At 36.5% G+C, this 21,101-nt stretch overlaps 2 protein-coding genes across 2 annotated transcripts in view; one reads left to right on the forward strand and one right to left on the reverse strand.

Moving 5' to 3' along the window:
• LOC138308485 (structural maintenance of chromosomes flexible hinge domain-containing protein 1-like) overlaps positions 1 to 21,101 on the reverse strand; it is a 70,702-nt gene that overhangs the window by 11,615 nt on the left and 37,986 nt on the right. The window contains 13 exon segments of the mRNA XM_069249482.1: positions 8,239 to 8,371; positions 8,921 to 9,070; positions 9,469 to 9,600; positions 10,419 to 10,503; positions 11,194 to 11,249; positions 11,771 to 11,889; positions 13,831 to 13,988; positions 15,235 to 15,284; positions 15,286 to 15,315; positions 17,354 to 17,479; positions 17,784 to 17,939; positions 20,037 to 20,117; positions 20,969 to 21,098. Of these exon segments, the coding sequence (XP_069105583.1) occupies positions 8,239 to 8,371; positions 8,921 to 9,070; positions 9,469 to 9,600; positions 10,419 to 10,503; positions 11,194 to 11,249; positions 11,771 to 11,889; positions 13,831 to 13,988; positions 15,235 to 15,284; positions 15,286 to 15,315; positions 17,354 to 17,479; positions 17,784 to 17,939; positions 20,037 to 20,117; positions 20,969 to 21,098 (1,406 nt within the window).
• On the forward strand, positions 2,331 to 6,060 carry LOC138308486 (leucine-rich repeat protein SHOC-2-like). The gene is made up of 4 exons (XM_069249483.1): positions 2,331 to 4,097; positions 4,741 to 4,951; positions 5,271 to 5,554; positions 5,955 to 6,060. The coding sequence occupies exons 1-4, from the start codon at positions 2,362 to 2,364 to the stop codon at positions 6,052 to 6,054; spliced, it is 2,331 nt and encodes a 776-aa protein (XP_069105584.1). The 5' UTR covers positions 2,331 to 2,361; the 3' UTR covers positions 6,055 to 6,060.

A 21,101-nucleotide genomic window follows, 5' to 3' on the forward strand; every position in this document is an offset into this window, starting at 1 on the left:
TTCTTCCCCACATACACAGGCAATATTTCTTAATGGAAATTTCACATGAACCGGGGCAAAAACTGAAATTCTTCCTCACATTCAGAGGGAGTTTTATTTCTACACCTAAATTTAACATGAACTGGGGCAAAAAACTGAGATTCCTCCTCACATTCAGAGGGAGTATTATTTCTATACGTAAATTTAACATGAACCGTGGCAAAACAGTGAAATTCTTCCTCACATACACAGGCAATATTTCTTCATGTAAATTTCACATGAACTGTGGCAAAACAGTGAAATTCTTCCTCACATACACAGGCAATATTTTTTCATGTAAATTACACATGAACCATGGCAAAAAAAGTGAAATTCGTGTGAAAAATTTCATGTGAATGTCATGTGAAAGGGCCATGTGAAAACATATTGCCTGTATATAATTGATGGAGACACCACCAAACAACAACTAGTTCCTTCAAGATATAAAAAAGTTTTCTCACAATATTTGTCATGAGTATTGGGGACAGAGAAAAACTACCAACCAACAACTAGTTCCTTTAAGATTATTTATTTACTCTAGAGATCATGGTCAACATTCCTTTAAGCTCATTGGTGTTCTTGGGATAGGGATGCAATTTTTGTCTAACTGATACAATTTTCTGAAATATAAAGTTTTGACGGTGAAGGGAAGCCAGATAACCTGTAGAAAAACCATATATCTTCAGGTTTCATCACCTAACATCTACTTACCCTAGAAATTGGCGATTCCCCCTCAATGGAGTATTTTGGACAGGAATGCAGCTTTCATATTAATATGATTTATACAACAGATACAATAATTTTACGAACCATAAAGTTTTGATAGTAGGGGAAAGCCGTATAACCAAGAGAAATACCAAACATCTTCGGGTTTTCTCTCGCAATATGTATTTACCTTAGAGACTGGCGACTGCGGTATTTTGGATGGGAATGCAGCTTTCGTGTTACTGATATATACTACAGATACAATAATTTTATGAAGAATCAAGTTTTGACAGTGGGGGAAATCCGTATAACCAAGAGAAATACCAAACATCTTCGGGTTTTCTTTCACAATATGTATTTACCCTAAAGACTGCGTACTGGGACGGGGATGAAAGCCTAGGTAAGTCTTGGGAGGCCACAATTGCACTAAAGCATACATAATATATAAACTGTATACCCTTGTCCGTCATTAAGTCAAATTGGCCCTATCTGTACCTGACCAATCAAATGCCCTGATTAGCTACCTGCATAATTAATAAGGCATGCACAATGAACCATTGATTTTTCTACCAGGTAAGTAAAGTTAACTAGGGGGCTCCATGAAGGGAAATTATTGATCATGCTTTACACGGATACCTTCCTGGGGCACCAAAAATGAATGTATTACAACACTTAAATTCTTCAAAGTAAAACATGTATTCAGGTTTATTGTAAAACAACATGCCTTATTTCATAATTCAATGAATCTTAATATTTTTTTGGTGAAGATTTCCCCGATTTTGGCCCCATGTGTGAAGTAACTCTATCATCCTGTAGGGAGGGTGTGATGAGGTCTCTAAAGACTTTTATTATAAGAAATGCAGCTCTGAGAGTCTGGAGAGGATTGTGGCATGGTGTCTCTATGTGGCTCTGACAGTCTGGACAATCTAGTTTCGCTACCTACAGCGTGTTCCAATGTCAGGATTCGGCTGTGTCCTGAAGAAACAGGTAGATAGGCTGGGACACAGATAATACAGGTACGGTGCGATGTTGTGTGCAGAAATTTTATCTGATGTCTTCTGGGACTGAGACTCCAAATAATTCATAACCAAGTTTTTTTTTATGTTTCGATGTAACACAGGATTACTGATCTTAGATCATAATTTCTGACTGAGATATTACGTATGACTTACTGCACCTGCTTTTACCAAAGTAGAACAGTAATACCACTACACCTATTGTTTATATCTCTATATGACAATTGTTAATGCTGATACTAAATCATATTTTATTGATATTTGCAGTAACATTTTTATATGTAATCATATGTAATATACACTAATACAGCTACCATAGACTTCCATACTCCCATGCACCAACGTCTTTTTCTCTACTCATTCCAGAATTAATTCTAATTGTTTATAAACTTAATTTATACCACAATATCAATATAATATAGACAAACTTAATTTATCCTCTAAAAGTTGTATGCTGATTGCCAACATCTCCCCATGAAGATCTAATAATTTTCATCAGATTCATTGCCGGAGTTATTAGACACAAAATGTACGCTCCATTTTATCACAGAATTAAATAAATACCTGTATATTTAAATCTCTGATTTCATTTAAATGTTAGGTTTGCTATGATATTATATGGATGGAAAACAGATATTTTTTATTTATATATTCTTGTTTTATAGCATACAACAGAATGTCGAGATCTGCCTTCAGTTCTGGGTACTCCACCTGGAGACAGAGGCGACAGTCCCGATCCAAGTCACGCTCCAGAGCTCCCCTGTCACGTCATTCACAAACTCTGTATGAGGCGCCGCGTCTTCTCCGTCTACACATCAGTCGTAACCACAAGGGCTACATAGAGTTAAATCTGTCAGGCCAGGCACTACAAACTCTACCCCAGGATATCAGTTATTTTACGCGTCTCGAAGTCCTGAATGTATCCCATAATTCCCTGTGTGAAGTCCCCGCCTCCCTTGCTCGACTCCGTGGGTTACGAGTTCTATTGTTACAGGAGAATAAGATAATGATGGTCCCCGACACCATCACAAACTGTACACATCTCACAGAGATTAACCTTACCAGGAACAAACTCTCAAATCTCCCCAGGAATATTGATGCCTTGAAAAACCTACGTATTCTAAAATTAGGCCAAAATGAATTTGTCAGTCTACCTCATGATGTCGGGCAGCTACAAAACCTGACTTATCTCGATCTCCAGGGAAACAGAATATGGTATCTACCGTTTTCAATGCACGGTCTTCGTAAATTGAAATATCTTAATCTTGCGGACAACAAATTTGAACATCTGCCAATTCCAATTTGTCAAGTTTCTTCATTGAAACTGTTAAACTTGAAAGGAAACAGTCTTCAGAGTTTGTCTCCAGATTTTGAATCTTTGAAAAATCTCCGTGAGTTGAACTTGAGTTACAACAAGTTTGACTCCATACCTGGAATAGTGTATAGGTTGAAGGAGCTTCGGTTTCTTAACATCGCCGCCAATGACATCAAATATATTCCACACCACATCCAGGGTCTGCCGAACCTTCACATACTCCACATACAGGGAAACAGACTGGCTAATTTACCAAACACTTTTAAAAATCTTCAGTACTTAAACATGTCTAACAATTGTCTGTACAATGTATCGCTGGTCGGTATGACCCGGTTAAAAAATCTTAACGCAAGCAACAACTTCCTGGAAAACCTCCCGATGGGTGTGTATACGCTGACCAAACTGGAGATTCTTCGTCTGAGCAATAACCAGATTAAGTATGTGTCACAGGATCTGGCGCATCTGAAGAATCTCCGAGTGTTAGATCTGGGAAACAATAAGTTAGTGAGCTTTCCTCAGGTCATAGATCAGATGCATCGCCTAGACTACTTCAACGTAAAGGGAAACCAGATCAAACATCGAATCACCCTTCAGTACGGCGAGATCCCCGCTAACCAGGACGATATGATGGATAATCGCCACATATACGCCAGCAAACGTAACCCCCATCAGGATAACAACAGGTACAAGTCTAAGAAACGTGAAAAGTCACCAAGCACCAGATCTACAACTATGTTAGACTCTCAGGATTTAGATGAACTTTTACTGAATGGCTTCTCGCGTAAGCACATTGAGAATAACTCTGAGTCTGTGATGTGGCGAGACAATAAAAACAAAGCTAACAAAGTGGACAAAGAACCACTAAAAAACATCCTACAGCACATAGCAGACCTGGACGCAGCCGAGGGACAGAATTACATGTCTCCAGCTGACAGAGAAACAGATTTTAGGCTGTTGGGGATCTGTAACCAGTTAGAGATGCTGCTTAATAAACAGCTACTACAACCAGTACTGTCACTAAAGGAACATCCCACCGGGAAAAGGTGAGTTACCTTCCTTCTTACAACCAGTACTGTCACTACAAGAACATCCAACAGGGAAAAAGTAAGTTACCTCCCTTTTAACAACCAGTTACCTTCCTTCTTACAACCAGTACTGTCACTACAAGAACATCCAACAGGGAAAAAGTAAGTTACCTCCCTTTTAACAACCAGTACTGTCACTACAAGAACATCCAACAGGGAAAAGGTAAGTTACCTCCCTTTTAACAACCAGTACTGTCACTACGATAGCGTCCCACCAGGAAAGGCAGGAAAGTGTAAATTACCTCCCTTGTTACAACCAGTACTGTCACTACAAGAACATTCCACCAGGAAAAGGTGAGTTACCTCCCTTGTTACAACCAGTACTGTTACCACAAGACCATCCAACTGGGAAAAGGTGAGTTACCTCCCTTGTTACATATCACAGAGAAATGGTGAGTTATCTCCCTTGTTAGCTCATATCATACAGAAAAGATAAGTGACCTTCCTCTCTTACCGCCTTAATTACAGAAAGAGTAGATATTTTAAGTACAAATAACATGTAAATCACAATGATATTACTTTCAGTTACACCTTAAGTTTGTAGTTTTCAATATCTTCTTTTCTTTATATCCATAAAGTTTTGCATAATAGTATGTATCAGTTTCAGTGATAAAAGCATTGTTCCTGTTGCCGATGGTGTTTGGCGGTTAAGTGATAACAAATCTCCTGAAGCTGTTGGAGTGATCATGTCCCGGACAGAAAGTTTTACTGTTACGCCCTCTGGTGGGGAATTTGTGTCTACAGTCAACCCAAAAGTCAGCATCAACGTGCCAAATAAAGGTGTATCTGTTCCCTTAGAGGTCAGCCTTAAGGTAAGTCTGATTTATTGTTAAGAGTTCAAACCATGAGAAAGACGTGATAGAATATTTTTCCTATACACCCGGTTATTTTGCCTAACTTACCATTACTACAATTCTGATATAATTTTCATAAAGATTCAGAAAAGGTCAAAATGATCTCTTAGCTATAGTAAGGTTGATTACTCATTGAATACATTCTAAAATAAGGATTTTGGTGTATTTGAATTGAAATGCATTCATCAGATCTCATCAGCTTAGTGTAATATTAAATCACCATTAAAATAGGTAGGTTTATGGTAGACCACTATCAAACGGTTATTTCTACGTTCAGATCATCAAAGTGGAGCGAGACATGCTTCACTCGTTACAAGAGGATGACGGTATCATCAGTAATATACTGGCCATAGGACCAATTATCTTTTTAAAGACTGAGGAAAAAATGGATCTTAACAGTTTGGTAACCATGACAATTCCATCTCCCACCAGTACGACACATGAACAGAATGGATATCTTCATGTTTTGACAATCAACAGTGACAACTCCTGTAGTCCGAACTCTTCTGGGTATCAGATTACACGAGCATGTATCCGGCTTAACACATGGCATCTATCTGGGTAAGGGGAAGTAACTCTGGTTAGCAGAGGGTAAGGGGAAGTAATTCTTGAGTATTAGATCACCTGTGGATGTATCCGGCTTAACACATGGTATCTATCTAAAGGGAAGTAACTCTTGGAAACAGATTTATCTTGGTAAGGAGACGTTACTCTGGGTATCAGATTTGTCTAGATAAATGGGAGTAAGTCTGGGTGTTAGATCTAGTAGGGGGAAGCAACTCTGGGCAACAAATCAAATTATAAGCTGAATGTATCCGGTTGAACACACGGAATTTATCTCATCCTGCACTTAGATAATTGTAGGCCTAAAGAGGAAGCATCTTATGAAGCACAATGAATTCCATATCTAATAGTATTGCTTAAACTATAATCTCATGTATGATTTTCTCTTGTTTCACAGGAAAACCGTGATCCTCGCCAAGGCTAAGTGTAAATACAAGGCCTGTAGTGCTGTAGAGAGTCTACTCAAGTGTATGTTCCATGTACCTATCAAGTTCTGATCAAGGGGCGAGACAGGGAAACCTAAAGGGAAACACTACATATCATACAGCCATGTACCCATCAAATTCTGACCAAGGGGAGAGAGAGGGAAACCCTACATATCATACAGCCATGTACCCATCAAATTCTGACCAAGGGGAGAGAGAGGGAAACCCTACATATCATACAGCCATGTACCCATCAAATTCTGACCAAGGGGAGAGAGAGGGAAACCCTACATATCATACAGCCATGTACCCATCAAATTCTGACCAAGGGGAGAGAGAGGGAAACCCTACATATCATACAGTCATGTACCCATCAAATTCTGACCAAGGGGAGAGAGAGGGAAACCCTACATATCATAGTCATGTACCCATCAAATTCTGACCAAGGGGAGAGAGAGGGAAACCCTACATATCATACAGCCATGTACCCATCAAATTCTGACCAAGGGGAGAGAGAGGGAAACCCTACATATCATAGTCATGTACCCATCAAATTCTGACCAAGGGGAGAGAGAGGGAAACCCTACATATCATACAGCCATGTACCCATCAAATCCTGATCAAGGGGCGAGAGAGAGAATTTTACAGAGAAACATTGCGTATCATACAGACATGTAGCCATCAAATTCTGATCAAAGGTTGACACAAGGAAACTACATATACACAGACCCCTTCATCAGGAACTGTATGTTTGATTTAACCATCAAATTTTTATATGACAGAAGAAAACCATACAAACAGTTCACTCCATCCAGAAATATATCTTACCTGCATCATACATTCCGGGTCGACAGAGGAATATCAACTGGGAAACACTACACAGTAAAATCCATTAGACCATTATAGAGAGCTATACATCTTCTAATCTTCTACTTCAAGCACTTCATTTAATTGAATATCAAGGAACTGAATTCTGAACTAAATGGACACCAACTTTACACCTAAATTCTCATTACTCAATAGATTGCCCTATTCAGATGATGCTTTTATACATGGTGCCAAAGTTTAAAATTGTACGACTTCTTTGTGATTCAACCATTCTCAGTGTCCTTGGAAGTATAATGGCCCGTTCCCAAAGCACTATTGATTTTACACTAAATGCATCAATATCAGATCCAGGTACTAGGATCAGGAAACAATCTCAGACTTGTGTTATAGCTTAGTCAATCTAACATTATGTTAACTTTTGTTGACGTCATCTGTAACTGGCTCAGTCTGAACCATTTTGTGATCTAAGGCCCACATGCCTATGGTAACCATGGCAACTATGACTTTTTTTATTTTTTGTTTTCTAAGATAAAAGTTATGACCAGGCCTTCAACACTTTCTAAAAACATTTCTAATTCTTGTGATTTTCTCTGTCATTTCTATATACAAGTAGGAGGTGATAACATGAAATGTTATTTAAATAGTGTTACAATATGTGGATGTTTGTTCACAATAAATGAATCAATTAAATAAACAAGAAACTTGCATTGGATTTTCATTTTTTCTTCACATACCACAAAGTTATCTTCATAAAACATTGAATAAATTTTCTGTGAATCAGAAGATAAGTGAGAAATGTTGATTCACTGAACAATCTACAAGTCAGGGGATTGAAATGAAACACTTAACCTCTAACCTTTGGTTCAAGGCCAAACAATATTGTACTGCATATGGGTAAGTATACAACATGAACTTGAGATGTTATGATATTTGTATTGCTAAGAACCTAGACTTACCGAAGTAGGAAAGAATGGATATACTGTTAAGTTGTTCAATTTTGTAATTTACTGTCTAAAACTTACTGACAAGGTTTTATTTTGATGTGAATTACACTGTAAACTTTAGAAGAGTTATTCACATGACAATGTGTGCTATTTAAATAAATGGATTTTGAAAAATTATGCAAGATATCAAATTTCAGCTATTTGGTAGAATCGCGAATTAAACGAAATTATAACCCCGCGAACATTAGCAACCACACAATACCCAAAGACAATACTGTACAAACTTTAATGATATTATATTTTAGCACTTTTCAATGTTTTAGTGCTAAAATATGATTGTGTTTATTTCATTTACCAAAAAAGTAAATACAGCAACTATTTCAAATGTTAAAATGGATGTTTTAATAAAATTCAATTGTGACAAAGTATGTTTAAGTAAGTTTAAAGTTGGCAGATTTGTAAACCATGAAAAGTTGAGACTTACCGTTATAGAATAAGAATGGAATATCAAGCGGTGGAACACTTTTATTACGGGGAATCAGATCACAGTCAACTACACATCGCAGGAAATATTCATAGCCATCTTTACCCGCAGAGTTTTCGGCAAGGGTCAAATTCTGTAGAAAAGAAAGTTTCATTATTTACATGGAAATATTCATATCTGTCTATACCTGTGGAGTTCTTGCTAGGGTCAAATTCTGTAGAAAAGAAAGTTTCATTATTTACACGGAAATATTCATAGCCGTCTTAACCCGCAGAGTTCTCGGCTAGGGTCAAATTCTGTAGAAAAAAGTTTCATTATTAAGTTTCATTATTTACATATGGTCAAATTCTGTAGAAAAGAAAGTTTCATTATTTATCATTTGTTAGAAATAGAGAGAAAACAATCAATTGATTTGGGTAAAATATCCATAGCTATACTTAAGTTTATCAACTAGGTTTTAGCTAGAGTCAAATTCCTTAGGAAAGATCTGGCTTTGTTGGAAAGTTATTTCCAGCAGAAAATCCATCATATTGAGGTCTATTAGTGTAGAAAAAAATTCTCAATGAATTCCTGAACTAGATATCAAAGCCAAAGAAGGCAGAACAAGAACAACAGACATTAAGAACACTATAAGGTTGTTCCGTTAAAGCAATTTTGAAGAAAGCACCAGTATTAGACTTACCGATAACACACACTGGCCATTGTTCATGTTAAACTGGAGCGTCCTGTTACCCCCGACGAAGGACGGTACTTCTGCTTCTCCAGAAGGACCCATGATCTCCAGGTTAATTTTACCACTGTAGCCGAGGCCTGCAGTATTGTCAAACTCATCCTGGAAACAACAGCAGTGAGTGCGAAAACATATTAACGTACCATACAGCTGGTCACTTTGGCAGGGACATTTATGTAATTTGAAGAAACATATCACAATCATGTTATCCCAGAAACAATAAAGAACGATTACACTTAGCCTTGTTGCAAAAATTATAAATGTCATTTTTTACTTTTGTTTAAAATTCAAAATTGCAAAAAACATTCATCTTTGAAAAAGAGTCACCTATCAAAGCCCTTTTATTTTATTATCACTGATGTCATTTGGTGAAAAATAATTAACATTTCCATAAATTTCTAATCCATTTCTTTTTTAGGCCTCCTATTTTAACACAATATGACCCGTGTATAACAGTAAGAATGCAAAGAACATTTCACTATCAATGGAAATGTGCCTACCCTGAGGTCTATTTTTAGACTACGTATAACACAGCGTGCTGCGGCGTTATGTGTGTTGGATACGGTTGGAGTTCCGGGCTGTTCCATGGATCCGAGTCTCACTGGGGCACCGGGTTTTACATCTACTGTTATCTACAACATTACAATAATTTTGTTTGTATTACATTAATCTCAGAAATTCATTTTTCCTAAATTTGCCATCTTCAAGACACTGTAGGTAGTGTGTATACTTTCTTGTTTGGAGCTTTTACAAGATTTTCAGTGTAGAAATATTCATGGCTGGCATGTGAGACAGTGATTCCAACAACCAAATCAAATTTTTTGTTTGTATATTCATGGTCAAAAGCACAATGAATAGTTCATGTAATACATTGAGGATCTTACATGGGTGGCTATGTAATATGTAATTTATCAAATATGTTCAATTATTTGATATGCCACAAGCCTTGAGACGATTGGCATATCATATTATTTAACTAGCTTGAAAAATTTATTATTACATAGTCACGAATTTAAGATTCTATTTATCATATAACTTTTATTAATAGAAATATAAGTGAAACTTTTAATTTTGTCTCTTTATAAAACAATAGAAATCCGGCTTGGATGTGAAGTTTCCATCTACGGAGACAATCACGCAACATCATAATTTATATAGTGATTATTCGTGTTATACATGTATAAGTACATTATATTTTCAAATCTTTGATGCCATGTCATTATATCGTCGATATATACCGGCCATTTATGTTACACAGGATATTAAAGGAGGATATTCTATATAACAAGTGGAGAAGTTAAAATATAAATGTTTAAAACTTGTCACTGAATCAATTTATTTTACAATGGTGAAATAGTGATTGTCCATAACATGAATAATACAGCTATTTGTGAGCAGGAAAAGACAAAAATTGAAATGAATTTGAGAATCTGTTACCATGGTTACTCACCACATTGCTAAAGAGTTCGTATTTGCCGTCGTAATATGTGAGCATTAGGTTGTGTATTCCCGACACCTCTGGAATCTTCCGTTCCCTGAAAGAAAAATGTAAATAAGCCATACAGTTAAAGTCATACACACAGAATGATCTTGTGTTTGGGGTCTTTATGTAGGCAGAAACCAGAATACTTAAAAAATTTTAAGGTTGAGCAACGACTCCATCATCTATAGCTGTTAAACTTGGTGGGAGAACAATTCACAATATTCTCTTTGATAACAATTCACAATATTCTCTTTGATAATAATACATGAGGAGAAATCTACATACAATTATCAAATTCTAACAATAATAAGCCATACTGGTTCTCTTTGTTGTTATTCTTTCCTTTTTCATTTGTAAGTTCACAGAAATTAACTTGACTGCAAATATAGAGAAATTAAATCCCCTATGAATGAAAGTAACTACAATATAAATTATTTTTGCTTAAGATCAAGGAATATCTTATAGTCAAATGTGACTTGAAGTTCAATATATTTTGTAATTTTAAACCTTGATTTTTAAATTTATTTATCTCTTATCAAAGGAAAGTTTAAAGAGAACTAGCATATGAAAATTGTAAGAGAACAATCAAATGAAAGTTATAGATCTGAAGAACTATCAAATGAAAATTGTAAGAGAACTATCAAATGAAAATTGTAAGAGAACTATCAAATGAAAATTGTAAGAGAACTATCAAATGAAAATTGTAAGAGAACTATCAAATGAAAATTGTAAGGGAACTTACTTGAAGATGAATACACCTGGATTATGTTTTAATGACTCAGGACTGAAGGATACGGCCTGGAAAAAGAAATTGACACATACATTATACTTAAAACTGGTGCATTTACATTTAACAATTATCCAATTCAGATCACAGTACAATACTTATAAAGTGTTAATATCGCAACAGGTGCCCCATGGTTCATTAGTGATATTTACTTGAAATTCTATATATTATTCTTCATTTCCTACTTGCCTATTTTAAGGGTAATCTTTCAGAATGTTTGTCAGCTAAAGAGAACTTCACTTTTTATTTTACAAAGACTAAGCTACTGTTATGTAATATTATATGTCTTCGTTTTTCCCCCGACATAGTAGACCAGGGGCTCAGACAGACAATTAAGTATTCATATAGAAGTCTTATATAATTATTCACGTAACATATCAAATTGCATTTCAATTCTCTTGTGATATTAAGTAAAAATTTGTATCTCACAAAATAATGTGGCTTACATATATCATTATTCATACAATTAGGTCATGATGCATAAAATTCAGAAATAAAATTTAATAATGAAGACAACAGACTGTTACATTACCCTAGATGGAGGAGTGTTCTGGGTGCGGACGTCCATTTTCCACAGTTTCATGGACAGATTTGCAGCCTTAGCTCCTTTCATTGGTTGTTCGTCCTCGGCGAGGATACGGATTGTGAACTCTGTAGGAGTAAACATATATCGTTTAATTGTTATAATGTCCTGGTAACAGCAGGGGTCAGGTTTAGGTGGTTAAGAAAACCAACCACCTGTTGTCAGTATGGGATTCGAACTTGCGACCCAGAGACGGAGGGTTTGTGGTAATAAGTTAAGACATCACAGTCACTTGGTCTATACAACATATATTATACAAACATATGCATAAAAAACTCTTTATAGGGCACTTCACAGAACTATAGACACTGCATATCTCATTCAGTAAGTATAAGTAAAGAATTTCTGATTTGTTTCTCGGTGTACATAACACTGACCTATCATTTGTTAACACTGACCTATCACTAGAATTTCTGATAAGTTTCTCGGTGTACACAACACTGACCTATCACTAGAATTTCTGATAAGTTTCTCGGTGTACATAACACTGACCTATCACTAGAATTTCTGATAAGTTTCTCGGTGTACATAACACTGACCTATCACTAAAGTCATAACCTTATCACTGATAAGTTTCTAGTGTACACAACACTGACCTATCACTAAAATTTCTGATAAGTTACTCGGTGTACATAACACTGACCTATCACTAGAATTTCTGATAAGTTTCTTAGTGTACACAACACTGACCTATCACTAAAATTTCTGATAAGTTACTCGGTGTACATAACACTGACCTATCACTAGAATTTCTGATAAGTTTCTCGGTGTACACAACACTGACCTATCACTAGAATTTCTGATAAGTTACTCGGTGTACACAACACTGACCTATCACTAGAATTTCTGATAAGTTTCTCGGTGTACACAACACTGACCTATCCACTAGAATTTCTGATAAGTTTCTCGGTGTACATAACACTGACCTATCACTAGAATTTCTGATAAGTTTCTCGGTGTACACAACACTGACCTATCACTAGAATTTCTGATAAGTTTCTCGGTGTACATTCTCACTGACTTCATACATAACACTGACCTATCACTAGAATTTCTGATAAGTTTCTCGGTGTACATAACACTGACCTATCACTAGAATTTCTGATAAGTTTCTCGGTGTACACAACACTGACCTATCACTAGAATTTCTGATAAGTTCACGGTGTACATAACACTGACCTATCACTAGAATTTCTGATAAGTTACTCGGTGTACACAACACTGACCTATCACTAGAATTTCTGATAAGTTTCTCGGTGTACACAACACTGACCTATCACTAGAATTTCTGATAAGTTCTCGGTGTACATAACACTGACCTATCACTAGAATTTCTGATAAGTTACTCGGTGTACATAACACTGACCTATCACTAGAATTTCTGATAAGTTTCTCGGTGTACATAACACTGACCTATCACTAGAATTTCTGATAAGTTACTCGGTGTAACACTGACCTATCACTAGAATTTCTGATAAGTTACTCGGTGTACATAACACTGACAAATCACTAGAATTTCTGATAAGTTACTCGGTGTACATAACACTGACCAATCACTAGAATTTCTGATAAGTTACTCGTGTGTACATAACACTGACCTATCACTAGAATTTCTGATAAGTTTCTCGGTGTACATAACACTGACCTATCACTAGAATTTCTGATAAGTTTCTCGGTGTACATAAACTGATCTATCACTAGAATTTCTGATAAGTTACTCGGTGTACATAACACTGACCTATCACTAGAATTTCTGATAAGTTACTCGGTGTACATAACACTGACCTATCACTAGAATTTCTGATAAGTTACTCGGTGTACATAACACTGACCTATCACTAGCATCTGTTTACAGCCAAGCAGTCTATAAACTAGAAACATGTCAAACACCTTGAGTACTGGCTATACTGTGATCTAGAATTAAAGTGCTAGTTGTAGAATATTAAATACATTAACCGCTTAGAAATCATGGCTCAGAGATAGATAATTAAGACACCGAGACACGTTACCTGGCATGGTCTGCCCGACCTGGAACAAGGCCTTCTTGTTGTACTCCACCTTCATCTCTACCGGCCGCGTCATGTCCGGCTGTATCAGGATGGTTAACTTAGGGCCATGGATGGTCTCGCCAGACACAAACGCTCTCGGCTCTACTTCATAACTCCCTCTATAACATACAGAAACAAACTTAATAGTTAACTTAGGGCCATGGATCGTCTCTCCCGACACAAACGCTCTCGGTTCTACTTCATAACTCCCTCTATAACATACAGAAACAAACTTAATAGTTAACTTAGGGCCGTGGATGGTCTCTCCCGACACAAACGCTCTCGGTTCTACTTCATAACTCCCTCTATAACATACAGAAACAAACTTAATAGTTAACTTAGGGCCGTGGATGGTCTTTCCTGACACAAACGCTTTCGGTTCTACTTCATAACTCCCTCTATAACATACAGAAACAAACTTAATAGTTAACTTAGGGCCGTGGATGGTCTCTCCCGACACAAACGCTCTCGGTTCTACTTCATAACTCCCTCTATAACATACAGAAACAAACTTAAAAGTTAACTTAGGGCCGTGGATCGTCTCTCCCGACACAAACTCTCTCGGTTCTACTTCATAACTCCCTCTACAAGATACAGAAATACAAATAAGGAAAGGGTCCAATAGGTCCATTTCATTACATTGCTTAGCAAATGTAATGTTGATCATAAATCTATGCAAGTTCAAAATGAAAATTTAGTTTGAAACCATTTTTTTTTTTTTTTTTTTTTTTTTTAAGTATAGAAATGTGTTTTAATGGTTTCAATAAAACATGTAAATCATGTCATCTTTTTTTTTTTTTTTTTTTTTTTTTTTTGAAACCATGGCATGTGTAGCAGCATCATTGATTTTTCTTTTACGCCATCTTTTTCAATGGTGACCTTGAAAGTGGATTAGACTTAACTTAGACCAAACAATGATGTACCTTATATCTATATAAAGTGCACCCTGGTAGTCTAGAAAACTCAGAGTTTGGAGAGAAATGTCAAGACCAGATTACCCTAATGTGACTACGAACATGGAATTTGGCAGTCCAGAAAGTTCACAATCTGGACAAATTAGGCTGGGAAATGAAGGCGTCCGGATAAATGAGGGTTCACTGTACCTTTCATGTAAATATTTGGAATCATTTGACAGGACACAACCTGTTAACAGTTTTATCAATTTTAACTAAATGACCTTGGAAACGACCTAAGGGTTTGTAATTATAACCAAGCTCTTACCTTCTTCCTTACCAAATAATCACAGATACTGTGTTATACGTTCTCTTCGTAAAATTAACACTTTAAGTAATATATCTGATTAAACATCTGACCTCTGAACTTTAACCACGAACTTGACCATTTGACCTCCGACCCTGAACTAACCTTTGTCCCACCACAGCAACAGTCCCAAAGTCTACCTGTCCTTGGGCATATGGATTTCTTGGGCATCAGGAAAGGTACAAACTGTCAATATACAAATACATAGTAAGTTTTAGACAAGTTCTCTGTACAAACTGTCAATATACAAATAAATAGAAAGTTTTAGACAAGTTCTCTGGTTATTATTAACCATGATATCTCCTTGTCAAATCTTTCATATTAATGACATTTTCTATGTTTTTTTTGTGATGCTTTAATGCTTCTTTTTGTGACATTTTACAAGTTCCTCAAAAAAATTTATTTCTCTATATTTTTTACATTCCTTATTTTAGTGAAAATCAATTTATTCATAACAATCCCTTTATCTATAAAAAAATTTCTGTATTTTTGTCGAATTCTATATATATACATTTCTATTTGTAACCCACCTTGATCTTGGTATCCTTGGCTAGTTGCATTTGTAACCCACCTTGATCTTGGGGATCCTTGGCCAGTTGTATTTGTAACTCACCTTGATCTTGGGGATCCTTGGCCAGTTGTATTTGTAACTCACCTTGATCTTGGGATCCTTGGCCAGTTGTATTTGTAACTCACCTTGATCTTGGGAATCCTTGGCCAGTTGTATTTGTAACTCACCTTGATCTTTGGGATCCTTGGCCAGTTGTATTTGTAACTCACCTTGATCTTGGTATCCTTGGCCCAGTTGTATTTGTAACTCACCTTGATCTTGGTATCCTTGGCCAGTTGTATTTGTAACTCACCTTGATCTTGGGATCCTTGGCTAGTTGTATTTGTAACTCACCTTGATCTTGGGATCCTTGGCTAGTTGTATTTGTAACTCACCTTGATCTTGGGATCCTTGGCTAGTTGTATTTGTAACTCACCTTGATCTTGGGATCCTTGGCTAGTTGTATTTGTAACTCACCTTGATCTTGGGATCCTTGGCTAGTTGCATTTGTAACTCACCTTGATCTTGGGATCCTTGGCTAGTTGCATTTGTAACTCACCTTGATCTTGGGATCCTTGGCTAGTTGCATTTGTAACTCACCTTGATCTTGGGATCCTTGGCTAGTTGCATTTGTAACTCACCTTGATTTGGGATCCTTGGCTAGTTGCATTTGTAACTCACCTTGATCTTGGGATCCTTGGCTAGTTGCATTTGTAACTCACCTTGATTCTTGGGATCCTTGGCTAGTTGCATTTGTAACTCACCTTGATCTTGGGATCCTTGGCTAGTTGCATTTGTAACTCACCTTGATCTTGGGATCCTTGGCTAGTTGTATTTGTAACTCACCTTGATCTTGGGATTCTTGGCTAGTTGTATTTGTAACTCACCTTGATCTTGGGATCCTTGGCTAGTTGCATTTGTAACTCACCTTGATTTTGGGATCCTTGGCCAGTTTGTATTTGTAACTCACCTTGATCTTGGGATCCTTGGCCAGTTGTATTTGTAACTCACCTTGATCTTGGTATCCTTGGCCAGTTGTATTTGTAACTCACCTTGATTCTTGGAATCCTTGGCCAGTTGTATTTGTAACTCACCTTGATCTTGGGATCCTCAGCCAGTTGTATTTGTAACTCACCTTGATCTTGGTATCCTTGGCCAGTTTGTATTTGTAACTCACCTTGATCTTGGGATCCTTGGCTAGTTGTATTTGTAACTCACCTTGATCTTGGGATCCTTGGCTAGTTGTATTTGTTCTATTTTTGACATTTCTTATATATACATGTAGCTAGGTGACATTATTAACTATAGCTGTGAAGTCCATGTTCATGTTGTCAAATTAATGACATCTCTGTATTCACCAAAACCATTATCAAAAGTTTTAAGTAACCCACCGTCCTTGGCCAGTTGTATTTGTATTTGTAACACTCACCTTGATCTTGGGGTCTTTGGCCAGTTGTATTTGTAACTCACCTTGATCTTGGGGTCTTTGGCCAGTTGTATTTGTAACTCACCTTGATCTTGGGGTCTTGGCCAGTTGTATTTGTAACTCACCTTGATCTTGGGATCCTTGGCTAGTTGCATTTGTAACCCACCTTGATCTTGGGATCCTTGGCTAGTTGCATTTGTAACTCACCTTGATCTTGGGATCCTTGGCTAGTTGTATTTGTAACTCACCTTGATCTTGGGGTCCTTGGCCAGTTGTATTTTGATGTCAGCCAGATGGACTTCGTTATCAGCGTCATCCAACAGCTGTACAATGAGTGGTCGAGGAAGTTTGTTCTCGTTCAAAACTGTCACTGTCTGAAATCAAAGGGCTCAACAGTAAGAGTCTACAACAAAATGTTAACATCAATTTTTTATTTAAGAGAATAATGTCTTGCAGGTTAGTTGAATCAATGAAAATTTGACAATTCATTGTTACATTGTTAGCATCCGGTCCAACAGTTTAATTCTCTATACACTATGATTTTTATGAGTAGATCATATTCAAGTCTTTCAAAGCCGGTCTCTATAAGACACATTCAAATTCAGGAGTCTCAGGGACCTTCAAAGTCAAAGATAGAGGGAAACCCTTTGAATTAAAGCAATGTTTCAATCCTACTACCTCATCCTCCTCCCAGCCTGGTAATGAAAGCTTTGTAGGTGGACCTGCAGTCAGCTCTAGCTGGACGAAATCTGAAAAGTCTTTCCACGTCACTTTCAGATCGCGAGTTCCGGCCTTTCCTCCTTGTAACGTTACAGATTCGATATTGAACTTTCCCTGTGAAAATCAAAAGTTATATGTCTTTCTAACGGTGAAAACATATGAAAACCTAATAATAGTTTTTTTAGTTTCCAAATGGAAAGTATGTGAAAATGGATTAAATATGTTTACAACTGATGTTTTTAAGGATAGAGGCAGTGTATATTATGCAATGATCCTCTCCAGGTAGTCTACTGGTCTAGGGAATGTGTACATGGCCTCAAATATTCCGTCTTCGCATATTACAGACTGAGTTTACTAGCAAACACATAACGTCATAATCAATACCTACGCTCAAGGATAGATAACTCTGTTATATGCAAATACATAATTATTTAGGTTTGTTAATCAGACCAAAACCGAAGTTTCAAATCATTATCATTTCACAATGACAATTTTTATGTAATAACCAAAGCATTTTTTCTGTTACCTATACCGTTATAATGCTCACATTTTACACAAAAAAAACCCAATAGGCAATTATACAGGCCTCAAAGTAGCACTTGGGAATGACTAGCCAAGTGGCGAGTGACCTCTAAATTTTACTCGCCAAATGTTGACAAGCAAAATTTATAAGTTTCATATATTGATTTGATGTGTTAAGAGCTTTATTGAGACACCTTACACTATTGAGCAAGCAGATACACATGTACAAGTATTAAAAACATGAAAAACATAATTTTGTGTTGGTCAAAACTCTTTTTATTCAACAACTGCAATGTCCCCTAAACAGCCTCTGTACTTCAGCTTCCTGTTTGTTTTAAACCATTTTTCAATCTGTTTATTTTTCTATATGCGGTAATATAAGTAATCTATATATATATGTATAGTAATAATCAATATATCTCAAATTTATTCAGTTACTAACTCATATCTCGCCGATTAGGGTTATAATATTTGATTTTAAATTGAATAAATTGGGCCTAATACCTCAGGCAGTCATGTACAAGCTTCCAAGAGTCCGTTTTTCGTTGCATATGTGTACCAGCGGCTTGGAATTTAGTTTTGGCTTGGCGATTCTATACATGTATGCATTGACGAACTTCATATGCATATCTTGCAATGTTTTTGAATCACATTGTTTGCGTTGTTTGAAAGTTGTGTCCGACTGTACTTTCGATTGAACTTGAAGCAATAACAGTACTATCATGAATGTCTTACTGTCTTTATGTGTCACACAAGCGTCTGTCTCTTTCGTAACAATCAGTAGTTTGACACAAAGTCTGTTTTACCGGCCATTGATTAATTAATAATCTGTTCACACATCTTTCAAAACATTGTACCTTCGTCATGTCTTAGCCACAACATTCGTTCAGCCATGTCAAAGCGTTTGCTTCCTGTCGATGTATTGGCTTCAGTCTCTTTTTTCACATGAATCCCGAGTCAAATCTACCATTGTTCTCTGTTTATTTTGACTTTTTAAAGCCAAAACAAGTCAAGGGGATTTGCCCCGGCCTTTTTGCCGCCATATTGCTACTAATACACGTGGTAGGGTCATCAAGACGCTTTACAGCAGGCAGTGATTATGCTTTGAAGCGCTTTTCTGACACAGATTAGATCTGTGTTACTACTAAAAGAACCGAACACATAAAATAAATCCGGAAATATTCAGGAATTTTTTACTCGCCGTTTGGCGATATATCGTTAATTTTAACTCACCTTTGGGAATATTTACTCGCATATGCGAGTAAATTTCTCTCAACTTTGAGGTCTCTTATAACATCATTGTCATTTTAATTTTGTTTGTTTGTTTGTTTGTTTGATTGATTAACGTCCTATTAACAGCTATGGTCATGTTAGGACGGCCTCCCATGTATGCGGTGTGTTGCGTGTATGTTGTTGTAAGGAGTGCGTGTTTTGGGAGACTGCGGTATATTCGTGTTTTGTCTTCTTGTATAGTGGAACTGTTGCCCTTTGTATAGTGCTATATCACTGAAGCATGCCGCCGAAGACACCAACACACCACACCCGGTCACATTATACTGACAACGGGTCATTTAAATGTAACAATGCAAACATTAGTAACATTTGCTACTAATACACCAATGACATATTCAGATTAACACTAAATATTCAAATAAAGTTTGGAATTTTGTACCAGTCCAATACACCTACCTTTGAATAGGTGACCTTGACCTCATTTGACTGAAGACCTTCACCAGAGACTTGTACTTCTTGAGATGTATTTTTAGGCAGCTGTAAATAAAAGCACCATAGAGTTACATTTCTGTGTAACTAGACATATTAGTGGCATTGATAGTATCTCCAATTCTGTAGGAAATCTGATTACAAATGTTGCAATTATTTCAGAGGAAAGGCAAAAAAATATGTAAATCAGGTAGAAATAATACTTTTCATTCAGCAGAAATTCAAACTTCTGAATGGCGTGGGTTTAAAATGAAGACATGGTTTTTGAGTTTAAAATGAAGACATGTTAAAAACAATCAATTTTCAACAATTGCTGTACCAATGCTACTGAATCAATCATCTTCTACAAATGGTATCAATATCTGGGGTGAATTTTAACCGATTTTTTTTAGCTAATGAAGTATATTGGGACTTAAAAGATGCTCCACCGCCAGCGAATGGTATTTTTCTCCTATCAAAAACAGCAGTAGACAAATTAGTTTTTTTCTTCAGTTATAAAAGTCACTTACTTTACACCATTACCACCATTGAAAAAGTTAGAGCTTCTTATTTCAATTCAAGATAAAAATATTCAAAATGACTAAATGTGTCCTGAAAAAATTCCATGCCACTATGCCCTATATGGAATTGTACTTATTGAACATGCACCAAAACAAAAATTATTTTATACACATTTTTGTGTTAATTAGACACATATAAACACGTTATACATCAGTTATTATTCAAATGATGGGTATCGTTTATGCTCTGTTGAGCATCTATAAGGATGTTTCAGATGTAACCGTGGCCCTAAAACTAATATCTCCACTTTTGGTGAAGAAAAAGATCAAAAGGATTTTATAAATATAATTGAGAAAGTAAAGCCGATTATGAAAATGTACACTGACATGTTAACTTACATCTGTAATCTCGTTGCCAAACTTGTCCTTAATCGTGACCTCGATCACAGACTCCAGCGTCTCACCAATACGGGCCTGGTTGGGTCCATTACAGTGACACTTGATCTGACTGGGCTCCGTGGGGGTCGGACTG

This window comes from Argopecten irradians, chromosome 15, assembly GCF_041381155.1.
Source record: "Argopecten irradians isolate NY chromosome 15, Ai_NY, whole genome shotgun sequence".
Lineage (NCBI taxonomy): Eukaryota > Metazoa > Mollusca > Bivalvia > Pectinida > Pectinidae > Argopecten > Argopecten irradians.